The sequence below is a fragment of the Pseudorca crassidens genome, chromosome 1 (assembly GCF_039906515.1).
Source record: "Pseudorca crassidens isolate mPseCra1 chromosome 1, mPseCra1.hap1, whole genome shotgun sequence".
NCBI classification, from domain to species: domain Eukaryota; kingdom Metazoa; phylum Chordata; class Mammalia; order Artiodactyla; family Delphinidae; genus Pseudorca; species Pseudorca crassidens.
The window spans coordinates 43,348,260-43,375,728 of NC_090296.1; the positions used below are offsets into that span (position 1 = coordinate 43,348,260).

The window sequence follows — 27,469 nt, forward strand, 5'->3', positions numbered from 1 at the left end:
GGTTTTTCTTTGAAATGCCTTTTATCTTAAATAAATTATATGCCCCTTCCTTGAAATATGTATCTACTGTAATCTAGAATTTCCCTTTCAGACTTGTATGAAGGCATGCTTTGGAGGTAAAATTTTAATTTGTTAAAATCAACCATGTTTATTTCTATTTACTATATTCTACAACTTAATTTTACTCCTTATTGTACAGAAATCTGTTTTTCATGTAATCTATTCTTACTGGTTTACTAATTTTCCTGTTTGTTTTAGTAAGAAATTTATTTCCCCGTATTTCAAACTTACTGTGTTACTATTTAAAAGTCAGTTTTTCTAGATGAAAGGAGAACATTCCATTCAGAAATGTAAACTTAATCTGCTTTTATTACCAGAGCAAATGTTATTTTTCTTTTGTTCAAGATTCCCAAATGTATTCCTCTAATATTAAACTGCTTTACATAAGAAATACAAATGAAATAAGCATAAAAAATAACCACAGCTATCCCAGCTCTAAATAAAATTGACAAGCACCTTCAGATTAAAAACTAATGGAAAAATTGCTACTTTTCAGAACATAATAAACCAAATTGAGTTTTAAGCTGACACAAATGATCAAGCCAACAAACTGCTGAAAGTACTAACACCATACTAAAGCCAGCATTGAAAAGTACCAACCTGCTCCATTCTTTTCATTTTTGGCTACAGCACTTGTTCGCTTTGGGGTTCGCTTCTGCTTTTTGGCCAATAATCCACTAGTTCCATCACTTGGCCTTTTCTGACCTGAAATAAGTGAAAAGAGAGATTTAGAAAAAAAAAAAATCAAGAGCAAGAACATTCATTCACCTATTTACACGAATTTCCACGTGTATGTTAAAAAGAAAAAAAAAGGAGGGGAGGGAGGGAGAAAGGAAAGAAGGAAGGAAGGAAGGAGAGAGGGACGGTACTTAACAGATCATTAGTTCCTAAAACTCTTGGCTCACTAGTTTTTGGTTTTAATATAATGGTTGATTTTCTCCCTAGGAAGTCCTTACCCTTCTCTCTGCTCTCTCTTTCTTGAACAATTATACTACAGGTACCAGAGGCAACGCTGGCTTCAAATCCATTTGCTGATTCCCTCTCACAGAGACCTTCTTGAGATTCTTCAGCAATACTATCGACCTCAATGGTTACGTCACTCTCACTTTTTATACTTCGAGACTCATCTTGGCTGAGAGTAAGTGGTGAAGCCACTGAAAAGTTATGCTGTACTGCAGGAGGTAGGGCAGGTGGAATAGAAACAAGAGAGTTAGATTCAGAGCTTTCAACTACTACATCCTCAGTACTGGTCTTATCCTTTTCATCCAAATCGTCCAAATCTACTTCATGGCAAACCAAGGTTTCCGGCCCAATCAGAGGCATTGCATCCTCTTCTTCTTTTAGCGGAGTATTTACAGTTTCTTCAGCTGGACTATCAAATTTTTCTTTAGTCAATTCTTGAATGCATTGGTTTGGCTCTGCTATTAATGATGGCATTCCTTCATTTTCTATTTCAAAGTGTTGTTCAAAATTTAAGTTTTTCATTCCGTCAGATGCAACACAATCACTGGTCCTTTCTTGAGAAATACTATTTGTCATTTCCATTCCATTCTCCATTCTTACTTTTTTCTCTGGTGATGACTGTCCCAGTATTTTCCGTTTCAACTTTTTTTCTTTTGCACACTGGTCAATTTCATCTTCTGTAGCAGAAGAAAAGTTTTTATTGTCTAATGAAGAAAATTCTATACTCTGAGCTTCTATATGAGGTTCAGTTCCTGCTTCATCCTGGCTAAATGATGAAATCTTTATAATTTCTAAAGAAAGATCTTTTGTCTTGCTTCGTCTTCCCTTTCCTTTAGGAGATTTTTCTGCCTCTTTCTTAACTTCTTCTACTTGTTCCACTTTACTTCCAAAAATCTGTACTATTTGTTCATTCTCTCCAACTTCTAACTTCAAGGTTTCTAAAGGCTGCATTTGAGTCCTATCATTTTCTTTTAATATATGTGCAGCAATCTTTGGATTTTCTTCATCTAGTTTATCATCACTTAAACTTTCATTTTTTTCTAATTCTTCTTTAATATCAGGAGAAAGTTCTTCATTCATCAAATTCTTTTCTAAAAGGTCTTCTGTTTCACTATCAGATGAACAGGAGTCTGCAAGAGGAAATACTGTATTACAAAGGTTTCTATCTTAATTACCAATGCAATTTTATAATAAAAATTCTGCCAAAGACAAAACTCTTTATCAAGTACCTCTGAATACCTCCTTGTAGAAATTTCTTATGTAAAATAAATCAGGACTTCCCTGGTGACACAATGGTTAAGAATCCGCCTGCCAATGCAGAGGACACGGGTTCAAGCCCTGGTCCGGAAAGATCCCACATGCCGCAGAGCAACTAAGCCTGTGCACCACAACTACTGAGCCTGTGCTCTAGAGCCCACACGCCACAACTACTGAGCCCGCACGCCGCAACTACTGAAGCCCGCGCACCTAGAGCCTGCGCTCCGCAACAAGAGAAGCCACCACAATGAGAAGCCCACGCAGCAAAATGAAGAGTAGCCCCCGCTTACCACAACTAGAGACAGCCCACACGCAGCAACGAAGACCCAACGCAGCCAAAGATAAATAAATAAATTTTAAAAAAATAAACCATACATTTGTGCCAAAATGGGGGAGGGGAGACCTCAAATTCCATGTGAAAATACATTGCATAGAAAATATTACTGTCTCAATTCTATAAAAGAGCTATTTTGCAATTTTTACTAGTATCGTATTTAGGCTACAGTAACCCCTAGAAAAAGCAAAGGACTAGTACTGAGATATGAAGTTAATATGTTAAGTGGTTTGATCTGAGATCTAGAAGGTACTGATTAATAAAAGAGATGCCCATTTTGTGTCCTTAGAAAGGAATATGATATTCTACTTAATTCTGAAAAGATGTACAGAGAATGAGAAGCTTGAATTCTCAAAACTTTAAATATTCCCTTGATTAAGAGACAGGAAAGTACAGGCCAGCTACCTTAAATCATTCTCTTTAACTCAGAAAATTTTTAAAATAATAACTAGGGTTCTAAGATGGTATAGAAGTTGTAAAATACAAAAATTCTACCCACATGGTGCTCATATTCTAAAGAAGTACAAAAAAGCAAGCTTAAATGTACTTTTTAAGTGAAAAGGTGTGTAGTTTTATTTTGTGGTTTTATCATATACAGAATTTAGAATTTTTTCTCATGGTAAAAAAAGTAGGGACTTCCCTGGTGGCACAGTGGTTAAGAATCCACCTGCCAATACAGGGGTCACGTGTTCGAGCCCTGGTCCAGGGAGATCCCACATGCCCCGGAGCTACTAAGCCCGTGCGCCACAACTACTGAGCCTGCGCTCTAGAGCCCATGAGCCACAACTACTGACCCCATGTGCCACAAGTACTGAAGCCCGTGCAGCTAGAGCCAGTGCTCCGCAACAAGCCACCGCAATGAGAAGCCCACGCACCGCAACGAAGAGTAGCCCCCGCTCACCGCAACTAGAGAAAGCCTGCACGCAGCAACGAAGACCCAACGCAGCCAAAAATAAATATAAACAAAATAAATTTTTTTTAAAAGTAGTTTTTTACTTTTATGAAGTAGTTTAGCAAGACCATGTACAGTTCTGTAGACTATACATTGCACATGGGCATGCATCTCTAAGAGGGCATCTTCCACTTTGTGGACGTCTTGCATTTGTGTATTTTGACAACCTTCCAGCAGATGGCAGTAAAGAGGAGGAAAGATGCCGTTTTCTCCACATGGTGGACTCGGCAATCCTGTGGTTCAGAAAAGCTTTTTTCTTCAAGGGAGGGAAATTTTTATATGAACGTTTTTCTAAATTTAACATTTCTTAAATTACATGGAAAAATATACAAAGGTAGAAAAGTGGGAAAAACGGTAAAATCAGAATAAAATATGTTCACCTATATTCATCACAAAACATGCCTCTACCACATTAGTTTGTCCTGTCTTTGAACAACACAGTCACAACTTTATTGAAAGATCCTAGGTGAACAGCAATAGATTACAGGAGACACTGGCACATGCTTTGTAGGACAGTGCAGCACACAGGAGGACGCATGGCTTGTCAACGCACCCTCTGTTAAAATAGAATATTCCTAGGGGGGATTCCCTGGTGGTGCAGTGGTTAAGAATCCGCCTACCAATGCAGGGGACACGGGTTCGAGCCCTGGTCTGGGAAGATCCCACATGCCACGGAGCAACTAAGCCCACGTGCCACAACTACTGAAGCCCGCGCACCTAGAGCCCGTGCTCCACAACAAGAGAAGCCACCGCCACCGCAATGAGAAGCCCGCGCACTGTAACGAAGAGTAGACTGCAACCAAGAGTAGACCCCGCTCGCCACAACTAGAGAAAGCCTGCGCACAGCAACGAAGTCCCAATGCAGCCAAAAATAAATAAACAATTTTTAAAAAGAATATTCCTATACGGTATTAATAAGAAAAGTTATTCCTAATTAAGTAGAACACTAAATTTTAAATAAACATGATACAGCAAAATAAACATTTTCTTCAAATCAAATTTTGTAGTTTAAATCGTATAGTAAAAGCCTAGGGACTTTTCTGGTGGTGCAGTGGTTAAGAATCCGCCTGCCGAGGCAGGGGACACAGGTTCGATTCCTGGTCCGGGAAGATCCCACATGCAGGGAAGCAACTAAGCCCGTGCACCACAACTATTGAGCCTGCGCTCTAGAGCCCGCGAGCCACAACTACTGAAGCCCAGATGCCTAGAGCCCGTGCTCCGCAACAAGAGAAGCCACGGCAATGAGAACCCGCGCACCGCAACGAAGAGTAGCCTCCACTTGCCGCAACGAGAGAAAGCCCGCGCACAGCAACAAAGATCCAACACAACCAAAAATAAATAAATAAAATTGATTCCTTAAAAAAAAAAAAAAAACCTAGATGACTTTCTATGAATCTCTCGCAAAACTGAAGTTTTATTATTTTTATTATTGATTTTTAAAAAACCAGTGATTCTCAGAATTCAGCACCTTCCATTCCATTTGACAGAGGTGAGCTGTCTGGCATATTGATGTGAGCACTTCTGGTACCTGATTTTCCGTCGCTGTTTGGAGTCTTAGACAAACCATATGGCATGTTTGATGAAAGAGTAGATTTTAAAGGAGGTCGTCCCCGTTTTGACTTCTGCCTCTCCTCATCCCTCTTTTCATCCTTTTCACTGTCTTCTTTGTTCTGGGTAACAACAACAAAATGTATGAGAAGCACCAGCCTATGAAAAATGAACAGTCTACTTCTCCAAGGAAAACTATAACTCAAAAAGGTTTGTTATGTCAACTCCTCATCTGTAGTTATGGAAAAATTAAAATTAAATCGTTTTCTAAAATATTTTTGTACTTATGTGAATACGATGTTCTACAACTTCAACTTGTAACACTGCAATTATATTGTGAAGGTCAGAGTCAGTACATTAGAGAGCTATACACTACTCAGCTCTCCCCCTTGTTTCTTACTATTCCCTGAGGAAAAGAAAGATACGTCATCATCTCTACAGCAAAGGCTGAAAATTGTGGGCGTGCATGAGGGTACAACTGGCCAACGTATGTCTTAAAATTTAGTATCAGCTTCCAGCATTTAAAAATTAGATTTCACATTTTAAAAAATACAGTTGTCTTGAAAAATCCTAAAATCTGGCAACCCTGGGTCTGCATCCCACAGCAGAGTAGTTAGTTCCATTCTCTCTAGATGAGGAACTTGACCTCTCCTTTGTCACTCTCAGTCCTACTTTACACCCCTTTTCTAGAGAACCTCATAGGCCTTTGTGTTTGAAGTCTGTGCCCTAGGGGTCGCTGGTTTTCACCTTTCCTGAAACAGCGTGGTAATGTGTTTACATTTTTTACTTTTTAAGCTTCTGTGTTGTAGAAGAGAAAATCACAATTACTTTGAAAGACTCAAGATGATTATACAATGAGAAAACAACGTTTACAGAAAATACAATATGAATAATTCCTGTACCTATCATAAAGGATATGGCACCTATGTACATACTTTAGCTTTTTTCTTCTGTTTTTTCTTTGGTCCACCTTTGTCCAACGGCCAGATTATCCTGTCAGCCTTCACCCATTCATCATACCTTAAAATAAAGAATATATTAAAAATTCACAAGAATACCTTATTTGAAAGGTACTCACCAAATAAAAACAACAGTGAGGTAGGCTAAAGAATTTGGTTCTAGCGTTGGCAGAAATGCGAAGGGCACGGATGCTAGTTTGCTGGTAACGTGTGCCAAGTACTCTACTAGGTGTTTTATGTACCTGCCCCCAACAGGGCAAGGCAAGAGAATTTCTCAGGGAAAACAGGCTTACAGGGATAGCAGGGTAGGCAAACTCTAACTAGATTCAAGATTGTTTGAACTGCCTTCTTTTCCACAACTCCCACACATCTGAGCTTAATGAAATAAGTGATTCTGCACTGGAATTCATTCTATTGATCGAATAATGCAAAACAAGTCAGGTAAATTCAAGTTTGTAATATGCTCAGTTCCAGATTATTTTATGAAGGCCTTTTCAACTCTTTTCCTCTCAGAACTCTCTCTAGCCTCCAGTATTTCTAATAAAATTTTATTCTGAATTGTATCACCTCTAAGACTGAAATTTTTTATAGATATTTCCTTTACCTACATTTATTCTGTTTAGCTCAAGTTGAGAACAACTCATTTTCCCCTTTCCCAAAATATTGACATCACTTCTAAATTTTAACATAGTCAGTCCAAGTTACTAATCAGGGGCAAATAAGGAATTAAACTTCCTAGAACTAAATAACAACTTTCATATTATATGAATATATAGGTATTTATAGAGCTCAACCAGAATCTAAAATCTGAACATTTAAGCAAAAAAACTACAGGCAGTCCTTGCTTTGAACTGCACCATGATGATGGCAACCATACCCTCACTTTGTTACCGAATTACTGTGAAGTCACGCAAAAGAAGGACACTGTTCCAATATGCGCAAGTTCAGCTGACACAGTACCATGACCACCTATACTATGGTTTAAAAATGATCTTCTCCTGCATTAACCCAATATCTAGCAGTATGGAAGGTCAATGAAAACCCATAACCATGTGAATTCCAGTTAGGTAACCAGTTAGGAAGAACATGAGCATGTAATAAAATGACTGTGAAGAAGAGTCATACAGTAAAACATTAAAAAAATGAGACAGAAGGATGACAGAAGGGGGAAATTCTGGAAAGCAGAAAAGACACACTGATGGTAAATAAAAGTAGATGGATGTGAACTAAATAGAATCTGAGGAAAAAAGGCTACAATGGTCTGCAACTGCAAAGCAGGGACTCGAGGTTGGTAAGTGCGGTCTTTCTTCCCAAATTCAGTACATACATACAAAACAACTGGGAGATGGACGAAAATGTTTGTTTTTAGTGTTGGCAGAAATGTGAAGGGCACAAGGGCTGGTTTGAGAAAAGAGAAAAGAAATTTTCAAGTTTTATACGCTATTCGTTAAAACCATACTCTTTTAAAATGACGTGAGAGGACAGAAACCAAACTCCCCCTCACTAAAGCAAAGTTAATGTTTATTGAGCACTTACTAACTATATTAGGCACTAATTATATTAACTTTGCATGTTAATGTAGATATTAGCACTGCTTCTCACAGAATCCCTGTAAAGTAGGTACTCTGTCTTCCCCAATTCAGATGAGGGAATTGAGGCATAACAGGGCACACACTGAGTATGTAGGGAAATTTTGGAGCACTCTGGCTCAAAGCAACTACAGGGCAAGCAGAGATACTGAACACGCAAGACTTTCTAAAGGAGAAAGAGAAAAGTAGTCCCTGCCATTCAGGAACTAGCCTGGTACTATTAGCTGGGCCTTGCTGTTGCTACGGAGCTGTTCTGGCCCTCACAGCTTGGGCGTGTTGTTCTCATGTTGAATGTGAACAATTTCACAGAACATCAACATCAGACAGGTCTGTTCCGTGACCATAATGGATCAAGACAAAAACAAGACCACTCCCTAGTTGTGTCTCAACCCAGAAAAAAGCAGGAACATTTTCCAAGCCACAAAAATGACCGAGCATCCTTTTTTTTCCTGACTGCTGCTGCCTTACCAATTATAGCATTAACCTTGCTCTAGTCTTCTCTCCTTATAGATAAGATTAAGATAACCAATCACAGAATTACCCCCCACTTCTTGACAGCATCCAGTCTAGAGCAAAGCCCCATTTCCTTAAACCCACCCCAAAATCACCTAACAGAAGCTCAGATCTAAGTCCTATCTAATATTCTTTTTTTATTAATTAACCAATTCAGAATTGTTACAGTGCTTGATACAGGTTTGATTTCTGATAAATTTAATAAACAAACAAACAAAACCACTTGCACTGTTGGGCGCCATGGGCCTGGCTCCCTACAGGATGTTTCCACAGAATCCTGGGGTATTGCTTTTCCCCAAGGTGGTACTGTAAGCTTTCACAGATCCACCCTCTAACTGAGGTGCCACGTGGTTCTCCAAGCTGTGTGTTCTCCCTCACTGAAAATGAGTAATAAATCCAACTTGTTCAACTACAGATGTGATCCTGGTGACCTTTGGCTGGAAGTATTGACATAGCTAGTAAAACAGTGGGAATGACAGGAGTCTTGGAAAATTCAGATACAAGGTGTGCTTTGTAAATACATATATACTATTTGCTTTCCTTCTTTAAAACATTAAATTGATCTTTCTGACCCAATGAAAGAAATTTCAAAAAAAGAAAATAATTTCTTGCTTACCTGACATTCCATCCATAGTAATGTACCAAGTATAAAACTTCTCCATCATCAATTTCAGTGCCTTTAATACTGGCTTCATAGATTTTCTGCGTTTTCCCTCGTCCATATTTTACTTTCACTTTGGTTCCTGTTAGGCAAGGTTCTGTGTCTTCCTCATCTTCCTCCCCTTCAGAGTCACATTTGCTTTCGGTTTCTTCCCTGCAGTAAGTTATAACATTGATAATGCTACTAATAACTTAATGGAAAACAAAATAATATACGCTAAAAGAATCCAACATGTAGAAGAGTCATAACCTAATTCATGTCAGTGGAGGAGGAGAAGAAGGAGGAGAAGGAGAAGATTTTTACAGACTACTTACTAAGGACTTTATTTACTATGTAAAGGTGCACTGTACCAAAAGGAAATCCATACTTCTTAAAGGCCAATCAATAATCACAGTTAATGATGATGTGGAGTCAAATAAGTCACTTTTGATAAAGCAAAATAAGGACAACATGCTTTGAAAAAGTCTTTAGGATTCATACTCAAGTGCCACCTTCCAGGTGAAAATGACCTAAAGATAGTTTTTAACTTCCTGCAACTAAAATGCCTTTTAAGTCTACTTTACTACTACTTTCTGCTCAATTCAGAACGGTTCTTAACCAAGACTATTTTTTTGGTGGGCAAAATAATGAACAAGGGCTAACTACCTTAGTAACTCTATCTTTTAAATTATTGATAGTTTCTATTTTAAAGGTTTCCCCACCCTAACAAAGAAACGATACTTGAGTATTAGGCCACTTGTTATAACTGTGGCATAGCACCAGGAGAACAAAACTTTGCATATCTAATGTTGATTCCTATTTGTTTTTACGCATCTCCCATCAGTTCTTCTTTGTTTTGATAATCAGATATAAAGGAGATTCACATAGGGAGGTCCAACAATATTTTTCATATTTTTATAAATAAAACATTCTTTATTAGCCTGGCAAGGATTCAGGAAAGATTTGCATCAAAGATCACACTAGTGTCACAAGAGTTTTAAAAAGCTTAAAAGGAGGTACTGTGTTCTGTCATAAACATAGGGCATTATTTTAGGGACCACTGGGGGACCCAACATGAAGAAGCTTTGATAACCCATTAGCAGTGGGAATGTTTTCTTTCCAAAGGCATCTTCCAATTATATCCTGATAAGGTAATTTCAAAACACCATGAGAAACTACTTAAGACAGAAGTCTCTATAAATAAAAAAGTTTCCTATTTCCATAATTCCTGCTACTGAATGAGAATACAGACTATGTTTGTATATTCAATTTTTATTTAGTAAAAGGAAATACCATTCTTCATATTCAAGTCTGAAATTTTCTGTCTCTAAAATAAATATTCCATTTACATATCAATTAATTATAAAGGCTTTTCAAACCACATAGTGTGTATGTGTATATATGTGTATTACAAGTTTGATGCATTACTATAAAATATACACATTTTGATGCTTATTTTTAACACATCTTCAAACTGTAATTAGGCCTTACGTTTTAGGTGGTTTATCTTTGCTTAAATTTATTGTCCGAATACTTCAAATACTATACTCACATCATTATACTCAACTCCAATTACTTCCTCCCACTTTCCGTAATCCTAATCCTATTTCACGACAGAACCTGCTTTATTCACTAACCTAATTCACGTGTAATTGTGAAAGCTCCTGCACCTATTTGTACTGAATCATAAAATTACCTCCCACTCACCAATCATTACTATTTTCCCACTAATTTTCTCAACGGTTAATTTTCAGATGGGTGTCAGCCACTAGTCGGAGGCAGCAGGCCACTGTTCCCAATTTTGCTTAGTAACTCACATTTCTAGAAAATTTAGCATCAGATGATAATCAAAAAATAACTATGGAGGAGAGCTTCTATACAAGTAAGTGTGTTATGCTGCTGTTGCTGAATTAAAATTCATTTTTTAGTAGTGTCTAAAAATTAGTAAATCCATTTGACAACAAAGAAATGGCCAACTGAACATAGTTGGACATTACCGTGATCTAGCTAGACTGCCTAATCATTGGTTATTTTTAAGTCAATTCAGTCCATACGTGTGTGATACATGAGAAAAAACAAAAACAGTTTTCATTCAACAGCAAACAGGATGAACATTAAAAGGCCGAAATTTAATTGTTGTGATGTGGGGCAAGAATGTACTTTCCAAACTAGAATCAGGGGTGCATGCCACTTATTCTAATACAATAACTTGAAAAAGAAAAATGTTCTTAGATAAAGCTAACACACAGAAACATCTGCTAGTACTGTGCACCCATGTGTTTGTTAGCTTTCCCAAATTGTACCTTTTTTAAAATGGAATTTTTGCTGTCGCTGTTTCCTCTTGTCCACTTCCTCCATTTTTCTCCAGCTCCCTTCCCTGCTGTCAACTGCAGGACCTTTCTTTTGACTGGGTGGCGCAGCCTTCTTTGAGGCCACTGTTTAGGGCACAAGTGCTATTAAAATGGTGCGACCAGTATATTCTCCAATTCCGAAAGGCGATACACATCATCTTCACAATGTGTCTCACCTTCATTAGACAAGAGGAATGGAAGTCCCAATAAGAAAACATTCCCTCAAACCTGAATCTCTAAGCAGGAACAGAGCGCTGCTGTACCCCAGACAGGTGCTTCTGGAGAACAAATATAAGATAATGTACCTCTCTTGGCTCTTCTCTTCCTCTTCCTCTGAGTCTTTGTCAGAATCCTCCTGCTTTTTAATTTTCTTCTCCTTTTGCTTTGGTGTATTTTTTCTCCCCAGTAGTAACTCATTTTCTTTTTTCTCTGCAGTTTCATAGTCATCATCTTCATCCTTATTTTCTGTATCATTATCTTTTAATTTGTCTTCTGTTTTCTCTTCTTCAATTTCCTTTTTAATAGAATTTGCATCTCGAGCAATTCGCCTTCGTCCCTAATAGGGGGATAAAAGCTTTAAAGTAACTATCACTACAAAGGGCAAAAAAACATAGAAAAATGCATCTTTTCCTTAAAACTTCACAGCAATGACTCATCTTCTCTCTAGCTTGAGGCATGACACTGATAACCCATCAACTCCTGAACACTTTTCTCTTCCTCTCAAAAGGAAAAGAATAACCCATGTAAATTACTTAATTATGTCCAAGTGTACTATGATCCCTGGCTACATACTACATAAAAAATAAAAATTTTCTCCTGTGTTCACTCTATTATCTCACTTTTAATATTTCCTGACTATAATAAAATTTTTTAAAGAATTATCTAAGTGTCAATGATGTAAGTTAATAATAATAAATCAGTCCCTTAAGTTTTCAGAAGTTCTGTCATCTCTAATTCTACTGTTTACTACGATAAAATTAACATATCACTGTGTTTCAGTGTGATTACATTTTAAAAGGACTGAACTGTATCAATGGCCAAAAAGTGAGCTCATTTCTTTGAATGAGTATCTGGAGAGCTCACTAGGCCAGCAGTAACTTGTTATACGCCCAGCAGCTTTTATCCAGTCTCTTGCTGCATGCTCAAATGACCAAGAAACTGTTGAGCCATTTCATTATCTCCTAAATTCTCCTTCCAGTCAACCTCTATACACTGGCAGAATTCCCCTCTACTCGGAATAAAGTGAGGATAAAAAAAGAGCCAAGAACTTTGGGAGCACTAGAATACTTAACAATATCTCAGTATAACAAATGTTTTACCTAGTTGCCGACTATGTGCTATTTAAACATCAAAGGTCGGGGAAAAAAAAAAAAAAGAACTTAAATGTAAGTTCCATGAGGGCAGGGTCTCTGTCTTATTCACTTCTGTAACCTCAGATCTAGACAGTGCCTGGCACATGGTAGGTGCTCTTTAAATATTTGTAGGTAAATGAATGAAAGCATCTGTTATCCATCAAAATTTAGGTTTGTATAACTTATACCTTTATCCCAGAAATCCCATTTTTAGAAGTCTGGCCTCTGTATTCAGATAAATGAGGAGGACATTTTTACAAACCTCTACATTTAAATAAATGGGGAGGACATTTTTACAAGCATATTTATTGCATCACTTTTTATAATCATAAAAAATCGGACAAAATCTTGAGGAAGGTAAATTTATGAAACATCCATACTACGCAGTACTCTGCAGATGCTTTACATAAAGATGAGGAGGGTCTTTATGTAATGACAAGGACGTATGTCCACAATACATACAAGGGATATTATTCAGTCTTAAAAAGGAAGGAAGGGCTTCCCTGGTGGTGCAGTGGTTGAGAGTCCGCCTGCCGATGCAGGGGACACGGGTTTGTGCCCCGGTCCAGAGAATCCCACATGACGCGGAGCGGCTGGGCCCGTGAGCCATGGCCGCTGAGCCTGTGCATCCGGAGCCTGTGCTCCGCAACGGGAGAGGCCACAACAGTGAGAGGCCCGCGTACCGCAAAAAAAAAAAAAAAAAAAAGGAAGGAAATTCTAATGCATACATGGATGAACCTTGAAGACCTTATGCAGAGTGAAGTAAACCAGTCACAAAAGGACAGAGTGAAATAAACCAGTCACAAAAGGACAAATACTACATAATTCCACTTATATGAAGTACCTAGAGTAGTCAAATTCATAGAAAGTAGAAGGGTGGTTGCCAGAGGTTGGGGAAGAGAGGAATGAGGAGTTACTGTTTAACAGGTACAGTTTCAGTTTTGCAAGATGAAAAAAGTTCTGGGGATGGATGGTGGTGATGGTTGTACAACGTGAATGTAGTTAATGCCACTGAACTGCACATGTAAAAACGGTGAAGATGATAAATTTTATGTTATGTGTATTTACCACAATTTTTAAAAATTAAAGAAAGAAAAGAAACAAACCACTTTGGATGTTTCATGAAATTCACTAGAAGATTCCATTTACTAGATGATAAAATGGACAGTTTTAAAAAATGGTTTCTGAGCAAATAAAAGAGAAGATGATTTCACCTTTTCTTTTAAATACAATTTCACTGAAAAATAAGATGCATTACAATAAGTGAACTCCTTTGACAGTGTGATTAAATTTTCTTTCTACTTCTAAAATTTGATAAATCCTACTGTGTAGACATCATCAGACAAAGATCAAAATAGTGAGGGACAATTCCTGATTTGAGTTATATACTAATGGAGAGGAAGAGTAGAGTTAGAACATAAAACCAGTGTGCACATGACTAGGAAACAAGGCAGAGCATGAAAAACTGCCACAAGAGCTGTACAGTGTGTTGTGAAGTCAAGAGAAAGAAAAGATCCCACCTGGCTGAGGGCACAGGTATTATAAAGAGGAGATTCATTCACTCAACAACTATTTAATAAGTCCTTACTATGTGCCAGGCACTATTCTAGATGCCTGGGATCTCTCAATTAATGGAATAAACACTAATCCCTGCCCTTGTGGAGTGTGATACTAGTCCAGAGTGGGGTAAAAGAAACAATAAATAGTAAACTGAACAAGTTAAGTAAATTACAGATAGAAACAGCAACGTTAGAGGGATTGCCAGTGCCAAAGAGAGGAGGTAGGTTACAATTTAGGTAAGGTGACCAGGATAGGCTTCAGTGAGGTGACACTTTAGCAAAAGACTTGACGGAAGTGAATATTTGAGACTGACCCCAGATGAGAATGACTTGAACAAACATAAACAGAACAAGAGGAGGAATGTTTTTTCAGGTAGAAGAAATAATATGTGGTATATTTAGAGAAAGGGAGCTAGGCTAGCCTGGCTGAAGCACAACCAAATACTGGAAAATAAACTAGGTTCATAGGAGTCTTTTTGTGTATATCTGAAAATGCCCATAATAAAAAGGTTAAAATAATGCTAAAAACGAACTAGATAAAACTAGTCTTAACTACTTACCCTTGGCGATTTTAATTCTGTTTCTTCTCTTTCGCTTTCACTGTTTGAATCAATATTTTCCTCAGGTTCACTCTTCACTTCTACTAAAGGCATTTCTTGATCTACTTTTGGAGCCTCTTCCATGGATTCTTCTAAGTCTTTTTTTTCCTCTTTTACTTTTGGTTCATGGTGGTGAATAGTTCTGAACTGAATATTTGCAGAACGGCAGTACTCCTCAAAACCATAGAGATACCTAAACAAACAATATTTCATTTTAAGAAATCTTAGTCTTTACATTTAACTTGAACACTATATTAAACACACACATGTTTTTTGAAAAGTAAAACTCAAGCTTTTTTTTTTTACAAAGTATTTTTTCTGTTACTGATTTGTTGGTGTTTTATATAGGAAAACAGACAAAAATATTGATCAGAAAATAAAATTTCTTTCCTGAAAAATCTGAGCTTGTGATAAGTGAACACAGCTATCATAGTTTTGATGTGAAGGCTGTTCACCACAAAAGGTACAACTCTATAACATGTATCGTAATTTCAGACTATAAACACTGCCTGTATCTGTGATTTTGAAAAGAAAATCAGAACATGAAAAATGGAGTAAAGCAGACTTGGTACACTGAAATAACTTTCAATCACAGTATTTATTAACCGAAACCTTTTTATATACTTTCTCTGACTTTAATGTTCTTCGACTGATGTGTTCTTATTTAACTGTTAACAAATTAAGTGGAAAATACTCCTTGTAAATATGTATTCTTTGATGAATAAACTATACTACTTACTTTCTATAAGCAGTTTTTACATTGTAGGAAGCAGCTGAATTCAAAATAGGAATGCCAAGGTCCATATAAATTTGCTTCCATACAGCACCACTATCAATCTGGAAAATTAAGTTTTTATTTGTTAATGTTTGCAAAGGGAAATAATCTTTACACTAATACTGTATGTTCATTAAGAAAATGTGCTTATTACCTAAAGTACATATTATAGTGCAACATTAGACAATTTAACTTTGCATTACAGTCTTACTTACCTTGTCACATCCACCTTGATGATAAACCAGTCTGAAAAGTTTGAAGAGATTGAGATCTTTATAGCCCAATACAGGTGGTTTGTTGATTGGAGTACCTTTTAAATATCAGAGAGCAGAAATACCATGTTAATTCCAACGGAAAATACTAAGTTGAAAACAAAGCTTATCAATTTCTAATTTCCCAAATATGACTAATCAGAGGCATATATTTAAAGAACCTCAAATTACATAAGACAACACAAAATATTCTCTATATTCTTTACACAGTATTGTGGTGGTCTTTAGTTTTACTGCCACAACTAATAAAATAACCTCTCTAACTGCCACTGAATTGGATAAAACTAAATCAAACCTTGGGCCTGCAAGGTGTAGCCAATGATGTTGCTGGTTCAAGAAGCCTGGGCAAGAAAACATACAATGGAAAGGGCACATTTTAGGCCATGGTTCCATTTTGAATGCTTCAACACAAACGTTAAGACGGGTGGCAGTCATCTGAAGGATCACTGTTGAAGGCCAGTAGAACTGATTTATCTGAGGATTTCCAGGACTTACATAATGCCAGTAAGTATGATGATTTATAAAGCTTCTATTTCTTCTAACTTTATTAGAAATCCTACTCCGTTTAGATAGGGGCTATTATGTTTAATTTGTTGAGACCAAGGATCAGACTAGTTTACTTGCCACAAAAACGCCATTAGTAAATAATGGGTATGCAGATTTACATTATGATTGTTCACTTTCTATTACTCAAATATTATTATAATATTTTCTGGTTTCATAAGTCTCAAGAAGATAAAATTTAACTATACCAAAACTACTTTTCCTCTACATTTGTACTCAAACTAGATATTAGTAGTTGTCTGTATTCCCAATACTTATTATTATCAGCTATAACTGATTCTTAGGCTTGAAATCCAAATCCCTGTACCAGGATTTGAACAAAAATAATACATAAACCTAGAATATAAAACAGTAAAAGAAATGTCTACTTTTTTTTTTTTTTTTGGCCATGCCGCACTAGTTCCCAGACCAGGGGCTGAACCTGGGCCCTCAGCAGTGAAAACGCTGAGTCCTAATCACTGGACTGCCTGGGAATTCCCAGAAATGTCTGCTTTTAAATAATAAGCATGAAAATACCTCTGTCTTCCATAAACTTATAAAGCTGTTGAAGGAAGCTGTCCCTCTCTTCAGGATCAGGTTCTTCCTCAGGCTGTAAAGATAAACTATATAAATATACAGAACAATGAATAGGAGATACACTGTCTTCTTTGTTTTTTGTTTTGGGAACCCAAGGTAAGGGGATAAAATTTTAATGAAGCCAGAAAATACGAATTTTTCTCAAAATCCTACAACGCCATACTTTAATTCATATTTTGATAGAGCTGGTTTGATGCGACTGTCAAGATATACAATCTCTACTCTTCGCCCCATTTATCACTTGAAGCTTCCTGTTAATTATCACTGTGGGGACTAAGATTAACCATGAGGAAAAGGTTTAGGAATGGGGTGAGAATGTTTTCACCTCATCTAGTGTTTTTTTAAAAATCCTCAAAATTATCATGTGGCCCATAGGAATATACTGATAGATAAGCATAATAATCACAAATGTATTTATTATTTTAAAATAATCCACAAGTTAATATTAAAATTTTGTTACTGTTGAATGAATATAAACGAGAGGCTGCGAAGTCGCATGGCAAAGGTTTTTTGTTTGGATAGCACAATGTTTTAAAGAAATTTAAATGCATGTAAATGAGCCATATAAATTTTATTTTGTCCCAGACTCCACCAGCCCCTCTTGTATCACAGTAGCCTGCTTTTCTCATTTGCCTTTCTTGCAGGGCCTCTGTAGTTGACTTTGCAACCCCTTAAAATAGAACAATGAAAATTATTTCTTAAGGAAGGAAACTATATACATAACTACAATTTAGTTCTATGGAAAAAAAAATTAATGGAAACATTCATACAGAAACAACTATTCCTACAAATACCTATTTGTGTGTTACATTTTACTAATTATATAAACCTAATGATTTCTTCTTATGCAAACAAATGGATTTGGGGTTTTAATATTTCCTTTTCTGATAGACTACTTATAAATTAATATTTGGGAAAATTCTTGAAGTTTAACAATACTATGGAGAAACAAAGAAAACACTGATATATTTCTTTCATATAAATTATCATAATTTAATTTCAGAGCACTACTTTTTTTTTTTTTTAATAGATTTATTTATTTATTTATTTATTTTTGGCTATATTGGGTCTTCGCTGCTGCCCGCGGGCTTTCTCTAGTTGCAGCGAGCAGGGGCTGCTCTTCGTTACAGGGCGCGGGCTTCTCACTGCGGTGGCCTCTCTTGTTGCAGAGCATGGGCTCTAGGCGCGCGGACTTCAATAGTTGTGGCCCATGGGCTCAGTAGTTGTGGCTCGTGGGCTCTAGAGTGCAGGCTAAGTAGTTGTGGCACACAGGCTTAGCTGCTCCGCGGCATGTGGGATCTTCCCGGACCAGGGCTCGAACCCGTGTCCCCTGCATTGGCAGGCGGATTCTTAACCACTGTGCCACCAGGGAAGCCCCAGAGTACTACTATTTTTCCATGATCCAAAACAAGAATTCAGACTTTTGTCTTTCAAAGCCATATTCAAAGCAAAGGCAACTGTCAAGCAATAAATATTGAGTGCTCACAAATCCAGACAGCAAAAAATTTTAAGTTTTTAACAGCTAATAATATAGCCGAGATCAATAAACATGTAGTTAATTAAAATATATTAAAAAAACATGAGGCAATCAAGGTCGATTAAAATATATAACATAAAAAGCATGAGGCAATCAACAGAAAAGTCTTTCCCTCAGCAGTCTTTTTTTCTTTCAGTACATTCATTAAGAATGACTTACAGGGCTTCCCTGGTGGCTCAGTGGTTGAGAATCTGCCTGCTAATGCAGGCGACACGGGTTTAAGCCCTAGTCTGGGAGGATCCCACATGCCGCAGAGCAACTAGGCCCATGAGCCACAACTACTGAGCCTGTGTGTCTGGAGCCTGTGCTCCGCAACAAGAGAGGCCATGATAGTGAGAGGCCCGCGCGCCGCGATAAAGAGTGGCCACCGCTTGCCACAACTAGAGAAAGCCCTCGCACAGAAACGAAGACCCAACACGGCAAAAATTAATTAATTAATTAATAAACTCCTACCCCCAATATCTTCTTAAAAAAAAAATGACTTATAGCATCGGAGTACTTTCAGTTTAACAAAATTTAAGAAACTTAAGTCGAAGTTCTAGTAAGCCTCAAAAATTAGCAATATACGGGCTTCCCTGGTGGCGCAGTGGTTGAGAGTCCGCCTGCCGATGCAGGGGACACGGGTTCGTGCCCCAGTTCGGGAAGATCCCACATGCCGCAGAGTGGCTGGGCCCGTGAGCCATGGCCGCTGAGCCTGCGCGTCCGGAGCCTGTGCTCCGCAACGGGAGAGGCCACAACAGTGAGAGGCCCGCGTACCGCAAAAAAAAAAAAAAAAATTAGCAATATACAGACTTAATAGTTAGCAATATACATACAGACTTAATAATCACTACAGAGTTAATAGAGGTCTTTACTAAATACTCAGATCAAGACATGGCAATTTTTTCCCAACTGCATTAAAAAATTTTGCTTTTACAAGGTTGTGAAAACAACTGCCAATGAGTTAACTCAAGAAAAGAGTAATCTGGTAGCCTAAGAATCATTTCAGATACTAATTTTAAGGACTTCTGGTATGGGGAAAAAAACAAAAACAACTTATACCACACTGGGTCTATGCTTTGCCTGTCCCTCGTAATCACAACAGTCTCTCCTCAGACTAACACCTCATTTTTAGTATTTATGATCTTACAGAATTCAAAGAAGACTGTTGTATCCAGTATATGTAAAAGCAATTGTTTTTAAAAAGCACTGGTTTGAAATCAAAGTTTCTTCCAAAAGCAAGTAAACAAAATGAACCCATCAATTGCAAATAAGGTATTTATTAAGGTTTTACCAAACATTTGAGAAATTCTTAATGATTAAGAATATAGTTTTATAGATAAAAATTGGTAGTTTAAATTCATTGGAATTAAAAGTTAGTGGATGTCAAGAGTGTTTTAAGTACCATGAGAAACTATGGCCATAAAATTTTAAGTTCAGAATGCAGTTATCATGTGTAAAAACAAGATATAAATGAATAAAGAATTCTACTTAAAAACAACTGCCTGCTTGAAAGGAAATTTATTTCGAGTAAAAAAAAAAGATGATGCTATAAACAAAGTTTTAAATTTACCTGATGGTCTTTGCAAAACTCAAAACTGCTTAATCTCTTACAATAAGTAATTCTTCACAATCTTTTTTTTTTAAAAAAACAGCTGTCTTGTTAGTCACCTTAGAGTAAAATTGCACATGGTAGAAAATGCCTCCAACTACTCCAAAGACTCTGCCTTTATGACTTTTGTATGGGAGCGGCGCTTGCTATCACAATACCTGCAGGGTCTCTCTCCCGGTTGGGAGCCAAGAGGGTTTTCCGTCCCTCAAGGGTTCTGAAGTGGGATAGGGCTATAATAATGGGAGGTAGAGCCCACTAGACTGCTGATGAGCCTTCTTCCCTTCTTTAGTCAAGGATGTGAAGAGTAACTATGCACCCAGTAATGCCAGGGCAGGGAAGGGGGCTAAGAATATAGAAGAGGCATGAATATGATCATAATTTTAAGAAACTTACAATTTTAGTTAGCAGGAGTATAACTTCCTAGTATTATAGTAGTTGTATATCTATCTACTACTAGATTATGTATTTTCTGACTTTGGACACTATGTCTTCAAATACAGCTCAAGCATTTTTGATAGTTACCATGAATCACACACTTTTGCAAAAGTATTGCAATTCAAATCAGAAAACTTTTGGCCCTCAAGTCTGGCAGGAGGTGTGGAAATGTAAAACCAGCCAATTCGACAAAATGTGGTAAGTGTTGTAAAATACATAAAAGAATACAGGAGCAAGGTGAGGGGATGAATGGTTCTGCTGGGGCTGCGGTGATGGTGGTAATAGTAGGGAAAGCCTCAGAATGTGAAGAGCATACAGCCCGGGAACAAGAGCAAACAGCATAAACATGAGGCTTGCAAAGGCAGGCTGTGATTAGGAAAGGACTTTGTAATGATATGTTAGAGAATCAGAACTGGACACTCTGGGTAGATGTGAGGTTTGAGAGAGCTAGAGAGGAATTAGGTCAGATTTGTATTTTTAAAAGTTCTCTGAGTTTGATGGATTGGAAGGGAAAGGGGAGCTACTGTCACAGTCCACAAAGAGAGGATCAATGCCTGAATTAGTCTTGCCACCTGATGATGGAAAGATGACCCCTCCCCCTGAAGTAGAGAGAAAAGAGAGCATGGGAGAGTGAGAGAGAGGTGTTAATGCTGAGATTTTTTTTTAGTTTAGGTTATTCATGTTTGTTGTCCTCAAAGTTTCAACATGTTATAAGTGCTCAATAAATTCCATGAAGTTAAAGACATGCTGATTTTAGTCACAGTTTTATTGTCAATGACTGGTATTTATTTTTATTTTTGTGCCCCAAAATTAATTTATTCCAAGAGGAATCTCATTTTTATATTTCTAGTTTTAAAAAACCTACTTCGATGCAGTACAGAGGAACAGACTGGAGTAGGGAAAGCATGGACATGGAAAGAACAAGTTGCTACTGCACCAGTCTAGCTAGGTGAAAGAGAAGAGTGGCTTGAACTAAGGTGACAGAGAGTAGGAACTGAAGGAAGTGGGCAAATTTGAGAGCTATAAAGTAAGTAGAAGAGACAGGATCTGATGTCTCATTGGATAGGGAGGCAAGAGTGAGAGGATTAAGGCGACTTCCATTTATCTAGCTTGAGTAATTGGGTGGATGGTGCTTCTATTCAAGTGAATTAGGAACAAACAGGTTAAGGACAGGTTTGGGGGAAAAGATGAGTGCAGTCTTGCACATACAGAGTTTGAGGACTTACAAAATATGAAGAAATCCTCATTGGAATTTTAATATAAATGTCTGGAGTTAAGAAAGAGACATCTTTGATGCACATATAGATTTGGAGTCATTACATCATTTAGTTACGAAGTAAACCAGAAAAAAATGCAATGTCATGTATGTCAGGTGATTTAAGAAGGTAGGCATGTCAAAGATGCTGAATACCTACTAAGGAGTCAAATGAAATCATGACAAAAATTTGTTGGAGGTCACTGGTGACCTTAGTTAAGTTGTTTTAGGTGTGGTGGAAGTACAAGATGCACTACAGTGAATTAAGAGTGAACGGGGGGCAGGGTGGTAGTGTCAGGAAATAGAACGGTGTATAAACCTCTGAGCAATCTGGCCATAAGGTGGAGGGGTTGGTGGAAGGAATCTGGACAGGTTGCTAGAAGGTTGGAAGAGATGTAAGCATGTTTTTAAAAGCTGGTAAGAAGGTTACAACACAAAGGAATAGATTAAAGATGCTGGAAAGAAAAGAGATACTTCACAGTCTAAGACAAGAAAGAAGGGAATGAGATCCAGAGCCTAAAAAGATGGACTCATCTTACAGAAGAGGACAACATACTATCAATTGTACATTAAGGGAAGGAGAGCAGGCAGGTGGGGTTTAGAGCTGGCTCCCAATTTGAAGCTCCTAGTTTCTTTCCAAAGTGAGTGGAGTGGGGGTAGCGTTGCTGGCTTAATGGAGGAGATAATGATTAGATTATAGAAACTGAGAACCGACCAATAGTATCGAAGGCCCAGTGAAATTTGTTCATCATGAAATTTAGAGTGGTACCATTCTTCTCTGTTGTGTACACTTAAACAGAAAATTTCAGAAACCACATGTCATGCCTAATATATTCATTATGTGGTAAGACACTGTTTTATAATTTCACAGAACAGTTTACAAACAACCTGCCTATAACAAATTAGTAATTCCCCCCCCCCATTTTAAAAGGTACATGTATCTTACTTTCAGTCATCAAGCTGTGGTTCACATGCTATGAAATCTAAGGTTTTAAAATCAGTCTTACTAACACAACTATAAAATACCTTTTTCTATAAGTACATTAAAATGTAGGTGTATTTGTGTGTACAAATGTGCAATCCTCATTAATCTGATGAGGTGATCCTAATTTGGTTAGAGTCTTATGCTAACACTGTGAAGAAAGGCTTTGCTAAAGACATTAGGACATTTTTGCTTGCTTATTTAACAGGCTACATTTTAAGACCTTAGCAGGTAAGTTATTACATTTGAATGCAAGCTAAAGTCTCAATTATTCATTGAAGGTTGGCTTTATAGGGTCTGCTTAGAAACACCTGATTGGCAGCTGGAGTTATTAGATATACCTAAAATACTAATATTACCTTTAAATTTTTCTGTAAATTTTATTGACTTAACAGGATTTTCCTGAGTTATCAAGCATTTACTATAGGTTTATACCCAAAGTGATCTTGAAAGATTACTAACAAATGCCTTTATGGTTGATCTACAAAAAGGCATAAATACACAAAAAACACTTGATTTAAACATTAAAAAAAAACCCTCACATTTCGATGAATTAAAAAGTTCAAGCACTTATGATTTTTATAATAGGAGAATGTAATCCTAGGAATTAAATTTAACAGTGATCCCTAGAAGTTCAACGACTGGAGAAATGGGTGTCAATACTTCTAAAAACAAAGAGCATTTCTTGGGCTTCCCTGGTGGTGCAGTGGTTGAGAGTCTGCCTGCCGATGCAGGGGACACGGGCTCGTGCCCCGGTCCAGGAAGATCTCACATGCCGCAGAGCGGCTGGGCCCATGAGCCATGGACGCTGAGCCTGCGCATCCGGAGCCTGTGCTCCACAACAGGAGAGGCCAAAAAATTAAAAAAAAAAAAGAGCATTTCTTATAAAAATTCACTAAATTCTAATTGTCATTACTAAATATGAAATTAGAGGAGATTTTTGAAAGGGCCCAACATATAAGCCTACCTATAGCAAACCAAAAGGATAAAAGAACTAAGACTAGTCAAATTCCCACCTGATATTCAGTCTTCTAAACATTCACTTATTTATTTTACCCTTAGACAACTCTCCTACATTCATCCAAAGTGAATGTAAGTCAGGAGTAAATGAATACCTGACATCATTGTTTATGTTTACATGAACTTTTCAATCAATTTCAAAGCTCAAAAGGAAATTCAGTAATATCTTTTCTAATATAAAAATGTCCTAACAAAAGACATTTAAGTAATACCCACAAAAATATTCTCCAGAACCTTTTTCAATATAATTATCAATGACTTAAAATGTAGAGTCATCAATATAGGTAGGACCTACTTCCTGTCAGACTCTCAAGTCTCTTCCTACCCAGTAATAGTATGAAATATATTTCTTGTACTCAAATCCTGAACTACCAATGCTTAGGAATTCAAAATAATATTAAGTATAAAAGATGCTCCTCCACAGTAAGTCTCAAATCTCCTGATTAAGGCTATGTTAGGGTACTCAAAGTATCAAATATAAAAACAATGTGCACTGCCCATTAGTACCGCAGAAGTATCTAACACTTGTATGATTCTACTGCATAAAATTTACAAACACCAAATGGCTGGCTGAAGTATTGTTACAGTGGTTTACAGAATATTATAAAAGATCTTTTTGATCATTGTCAAGCAACATTAAATCCTCATGGAAAGCATAGCATAATTACATTTTGGGAAGAATATGATCTGTAATGTAAATATAACAGCTTAGCCTCACTTATATAGTAAAGGCCTGTAATGACTAAGCCAGGTAGGCCCTGGCTTATCAGATTTTAATTCATTTTATACCATATCCATTTTTTTCCTTTGCTAAATATAGATTAAACTGCTTTTCAGTTTTACAATATATCAAATTTTAAAAAATTACTGTCCAAGACAGGTTAGAATGATTCAGCATCTAAATCTTAAATCCAAGAGCAAGAAATGCAGCTGATTTTTCTTTTTCTAAAGCAACCCAATCTCACTAAAGAAAATCTACTTGTACAGCCAGAGAAAAAGAGGAAATTAGTTTCTATTAGGTAATTCAATGAAGTATATGCATGAAAATGAATATCTGAAAAATAGTTTTAAATAATCATATAATCAATGACTACATTTTGCGATTGTGCTTTTCTTTCTTTAGTAGATGAAAAGCATCTTGGTTCACTTAATTTTAACAGTTCATAATTTAAGTAATACATTTTAAGAAGATACTATCCTTACAAAGGTCCTTACCTTTTTAAATTTCTTTACTTACTACCTGCAAACAATAGGTAACAGAGCTTGCCTCTGCTCTTCATTCTTTTTTACTAACATTTACTCACAGCTTAAACAAAACATTATGACTTTTACAAAATTAATAGCTATAATAAGACCACTATTTACAACTTACTATTTTACAGCCATACTCTCTACCCTTACTACTCAGCCTTTTTAACCCTCTTTGTTTAAAATTTCAGGTTTTTTGGGGGGGTGGGGATCAGGGAAAATGCATTTTGAAAGGGATACAAATCAAAAGTATTAGCAAAAATAAAGAGACTATGTATTTCAGTATTTGGCAATATAAGATCCTAACTTCAATGTTTCAATGTTAATTCAAAAAAAAAAGCAAAACCAGACTCCAACAGTTCACACCCTGAAAATGTGGCCTATTTACCCTGAAAACATATAATCTATAAATAAATACAGATAAAATACAAAAATCACATTTAATATTTAGACTTTAAATCCCAAAATTTTTCCAAACTGTCATTTTCATTTCAAACTCTATCTTATGTTTCAGAAAAATAGCCTTCATCCTCTGATATTCTAAAAATAGACTCCTACTGTCTCTTTTACATGAAACAATTACGCTTGGTTACGAGTCCTACCATATCAGCCAAATCATCAATACCTAAAATTCTTACTTAACCTCATTTCTGGCAATCAAAATGGTAATATATAAAAAAAATCTTACCTATATGCTGCATTTTCTTTCACATGTAAAATGGTTAGATTCCCCTTCTACTTAATCAGTACAGTATCTGAACATTTTTCAGTCTGACTTGCAATATTTGCTTTTCCTCTTAGGGCATAGCATCCGCAGGGTTATACAGCACTACTTACATTCTCTTCCACATAAAAATCAGACATTACATGAAAGGAAAAGAAAGACAGCCCATTTCAAAGCATCTGGCAAACCTCCACTGGCAACCCGCCAAGCCTCTGCAAAACCTTCCTGTCTTTCCGAGCATGCTCACTTAAAACCAACAGCCCGTTACTATGGCAACTCTGTAGGCAGCCTGTAAGTATGAACCGCCATTCTGATTTCAGAGTGCAAAAAGCCAAATACTGCAGGGGAAGTAAAAGGGAAGAAACACCCTATGCCCTATATCACATACAAGTACACTCATTTTGTTTCAAAAATTCTTATTTGTGTATGTAAAACAGAAACAAACATTCCACATTTTCCAAGCAAATATTTTTCATGCTCAAATAGGTCTTTTTCAGTAAACTCATTCTCTTTGTCTGCCCCGAAGCCCCTTTACCTCATAACAACCAAAACTATACTGGACAGTTTATCCCACTTGACAAAACACTGCTGAAAAAATAGACAGCAATATTCATGAAAGCAATTATGTGGTACTTCATGAATGATTTCCTACAATTACATATACATTCTTAACAACACAGTGATATTACAAAGAAAACCATTAGCACCTATAATACAATCTAAATCTTTTCTATGATTTATCCAACTGCCAAATGAAATATTCTTCCATTTAGATAGGATTTTTTTAATCCTCATTATCCTTGAGATACTGTGAAATGTCTGAAAGAGGTGAAATTTCAAAGTTAAGACAGACCAGACCCGTGTTCAAATCCCTGCTCTCCACATTTGAGCTGTGTCATCTTTGGAAAGTTATTTAATCTTTCTGACCCTCACTTTTCTCTCTAAAGTAGAGTAATAACAGTTACTCCATCTGGAAATAATTTAAATGAGTTAACACATGTAATATACCTAAAAGTTACATTTCCTTCCTCCTTGGTTATTTGGAAAAGATGTTATTTAAAAAAAAAAGTCTGCACTTGCTGCTCATTTAACCTGAAAAGTTCTTCTTTGTAATCTCTTACCCACTAAAAATTAGTTCTGATTTGCCCACTAAGCTAAAAGCCAGAAAGCTCCCCCTTCCCCAAATAAAGCTGAGCTAGAAAAAGACAGCAACAAATAATATAAAGAATTTAAACACAGGGAAAATATATGAAGGTATTATTTTTAGAGTATTGAAATGTTTTCATATGTTACAAACATGAAATTTCACCTACCATCTCTTCTTCTTCCTTTTTGGCCTCCTTTTCCTTCTCTTCATCATTTTCTTCAGCTGGGCCAACTTCATCATCACTACTGGATGACTCAAGGATTTCACTTATATCCATTTTCCAATTATCAGGAACAACTCTAGTTTTTAAGAAGATGCTTGCTTTCTGCAGCCCTAAAAGTAAAAATGTACTTCAGCAGTTGTTATGGAATTAGCACCACAGAATAATACAAAGCCATGACATTCAGAGTCAGAAGATCTGGATTCAAATTCAGCTGTCATTTCTAAAATGATACAGTAAATTTGAACATATAAGTTATAATATTATATTAATGTTTATTTTTCTCTAGGGAATACTGTCAGAAATGTTAGTGATAAAACATACAAAGAATTAAGGTCAAATACTTCATCTAGATATTAAAAAAAGGCATTAAAGAAGAGTGGGAAAAAAAAAAAAAAAGAGTGGATACCAACTCTAAACAGTTAAAATGGCACCAGAAAATATTCA

General features: G+C 36.7%; 1 protein-coding gene across 2 annotated transcripts in view; it reads right to left on the reverse strand.

Moving 5' to 3' along the window:
* Nucleotides 1-27,469, reverse strand: part of ARID4A (AT-rich interaction domain 4A) — a 58,590-nt gene that overhangs the window by 9,684 nt on the left and 21,437 nt on the right. For both annotated transcript variants that reach the window (XM_067734626.1, XM_067734631.1), the window contains exons 11-21: nt 26,969-27,135; nt 16,804-16,876; nt 15,667-15,761; nt 15,416-15,513; nt 14,638-14,869; nt 11,472-11,722; nt 8,792-8,989; nt 6,050-6,134; nt 5,095-5,236; nt 1,017-2,153; nt 661-765 (exon numbers count right to left, since the gene is read on the reverse strand). In XM_067734626.1, the coding sequence (XP_067590727.1) occupies nt 661-765; nt 1,017-2,153; nt 5,095-5,236; nt 6,050-6,134; nt 8,792-8,989; nt 11,472-11,722; nt 14,638-14,869; nt 15,416-15,513; nt 15,667-15,761; nt 16,804-16,876; nt 26,969-27,135 (2,583 nt within the window). The remainder of the gene's footprint in view (nt 1-660; nt 766-1,016; nt 2,154-5,094; nt 5,237-6,049; nt 6,135-8,791; nt 8,990-11,471; nt 11,723-14,637; nt 14,870-15,415; nt 15,514-15,666; nt 15,762-16,803; nt 16,877-26,968; nt 27,136-27,469) is intronic.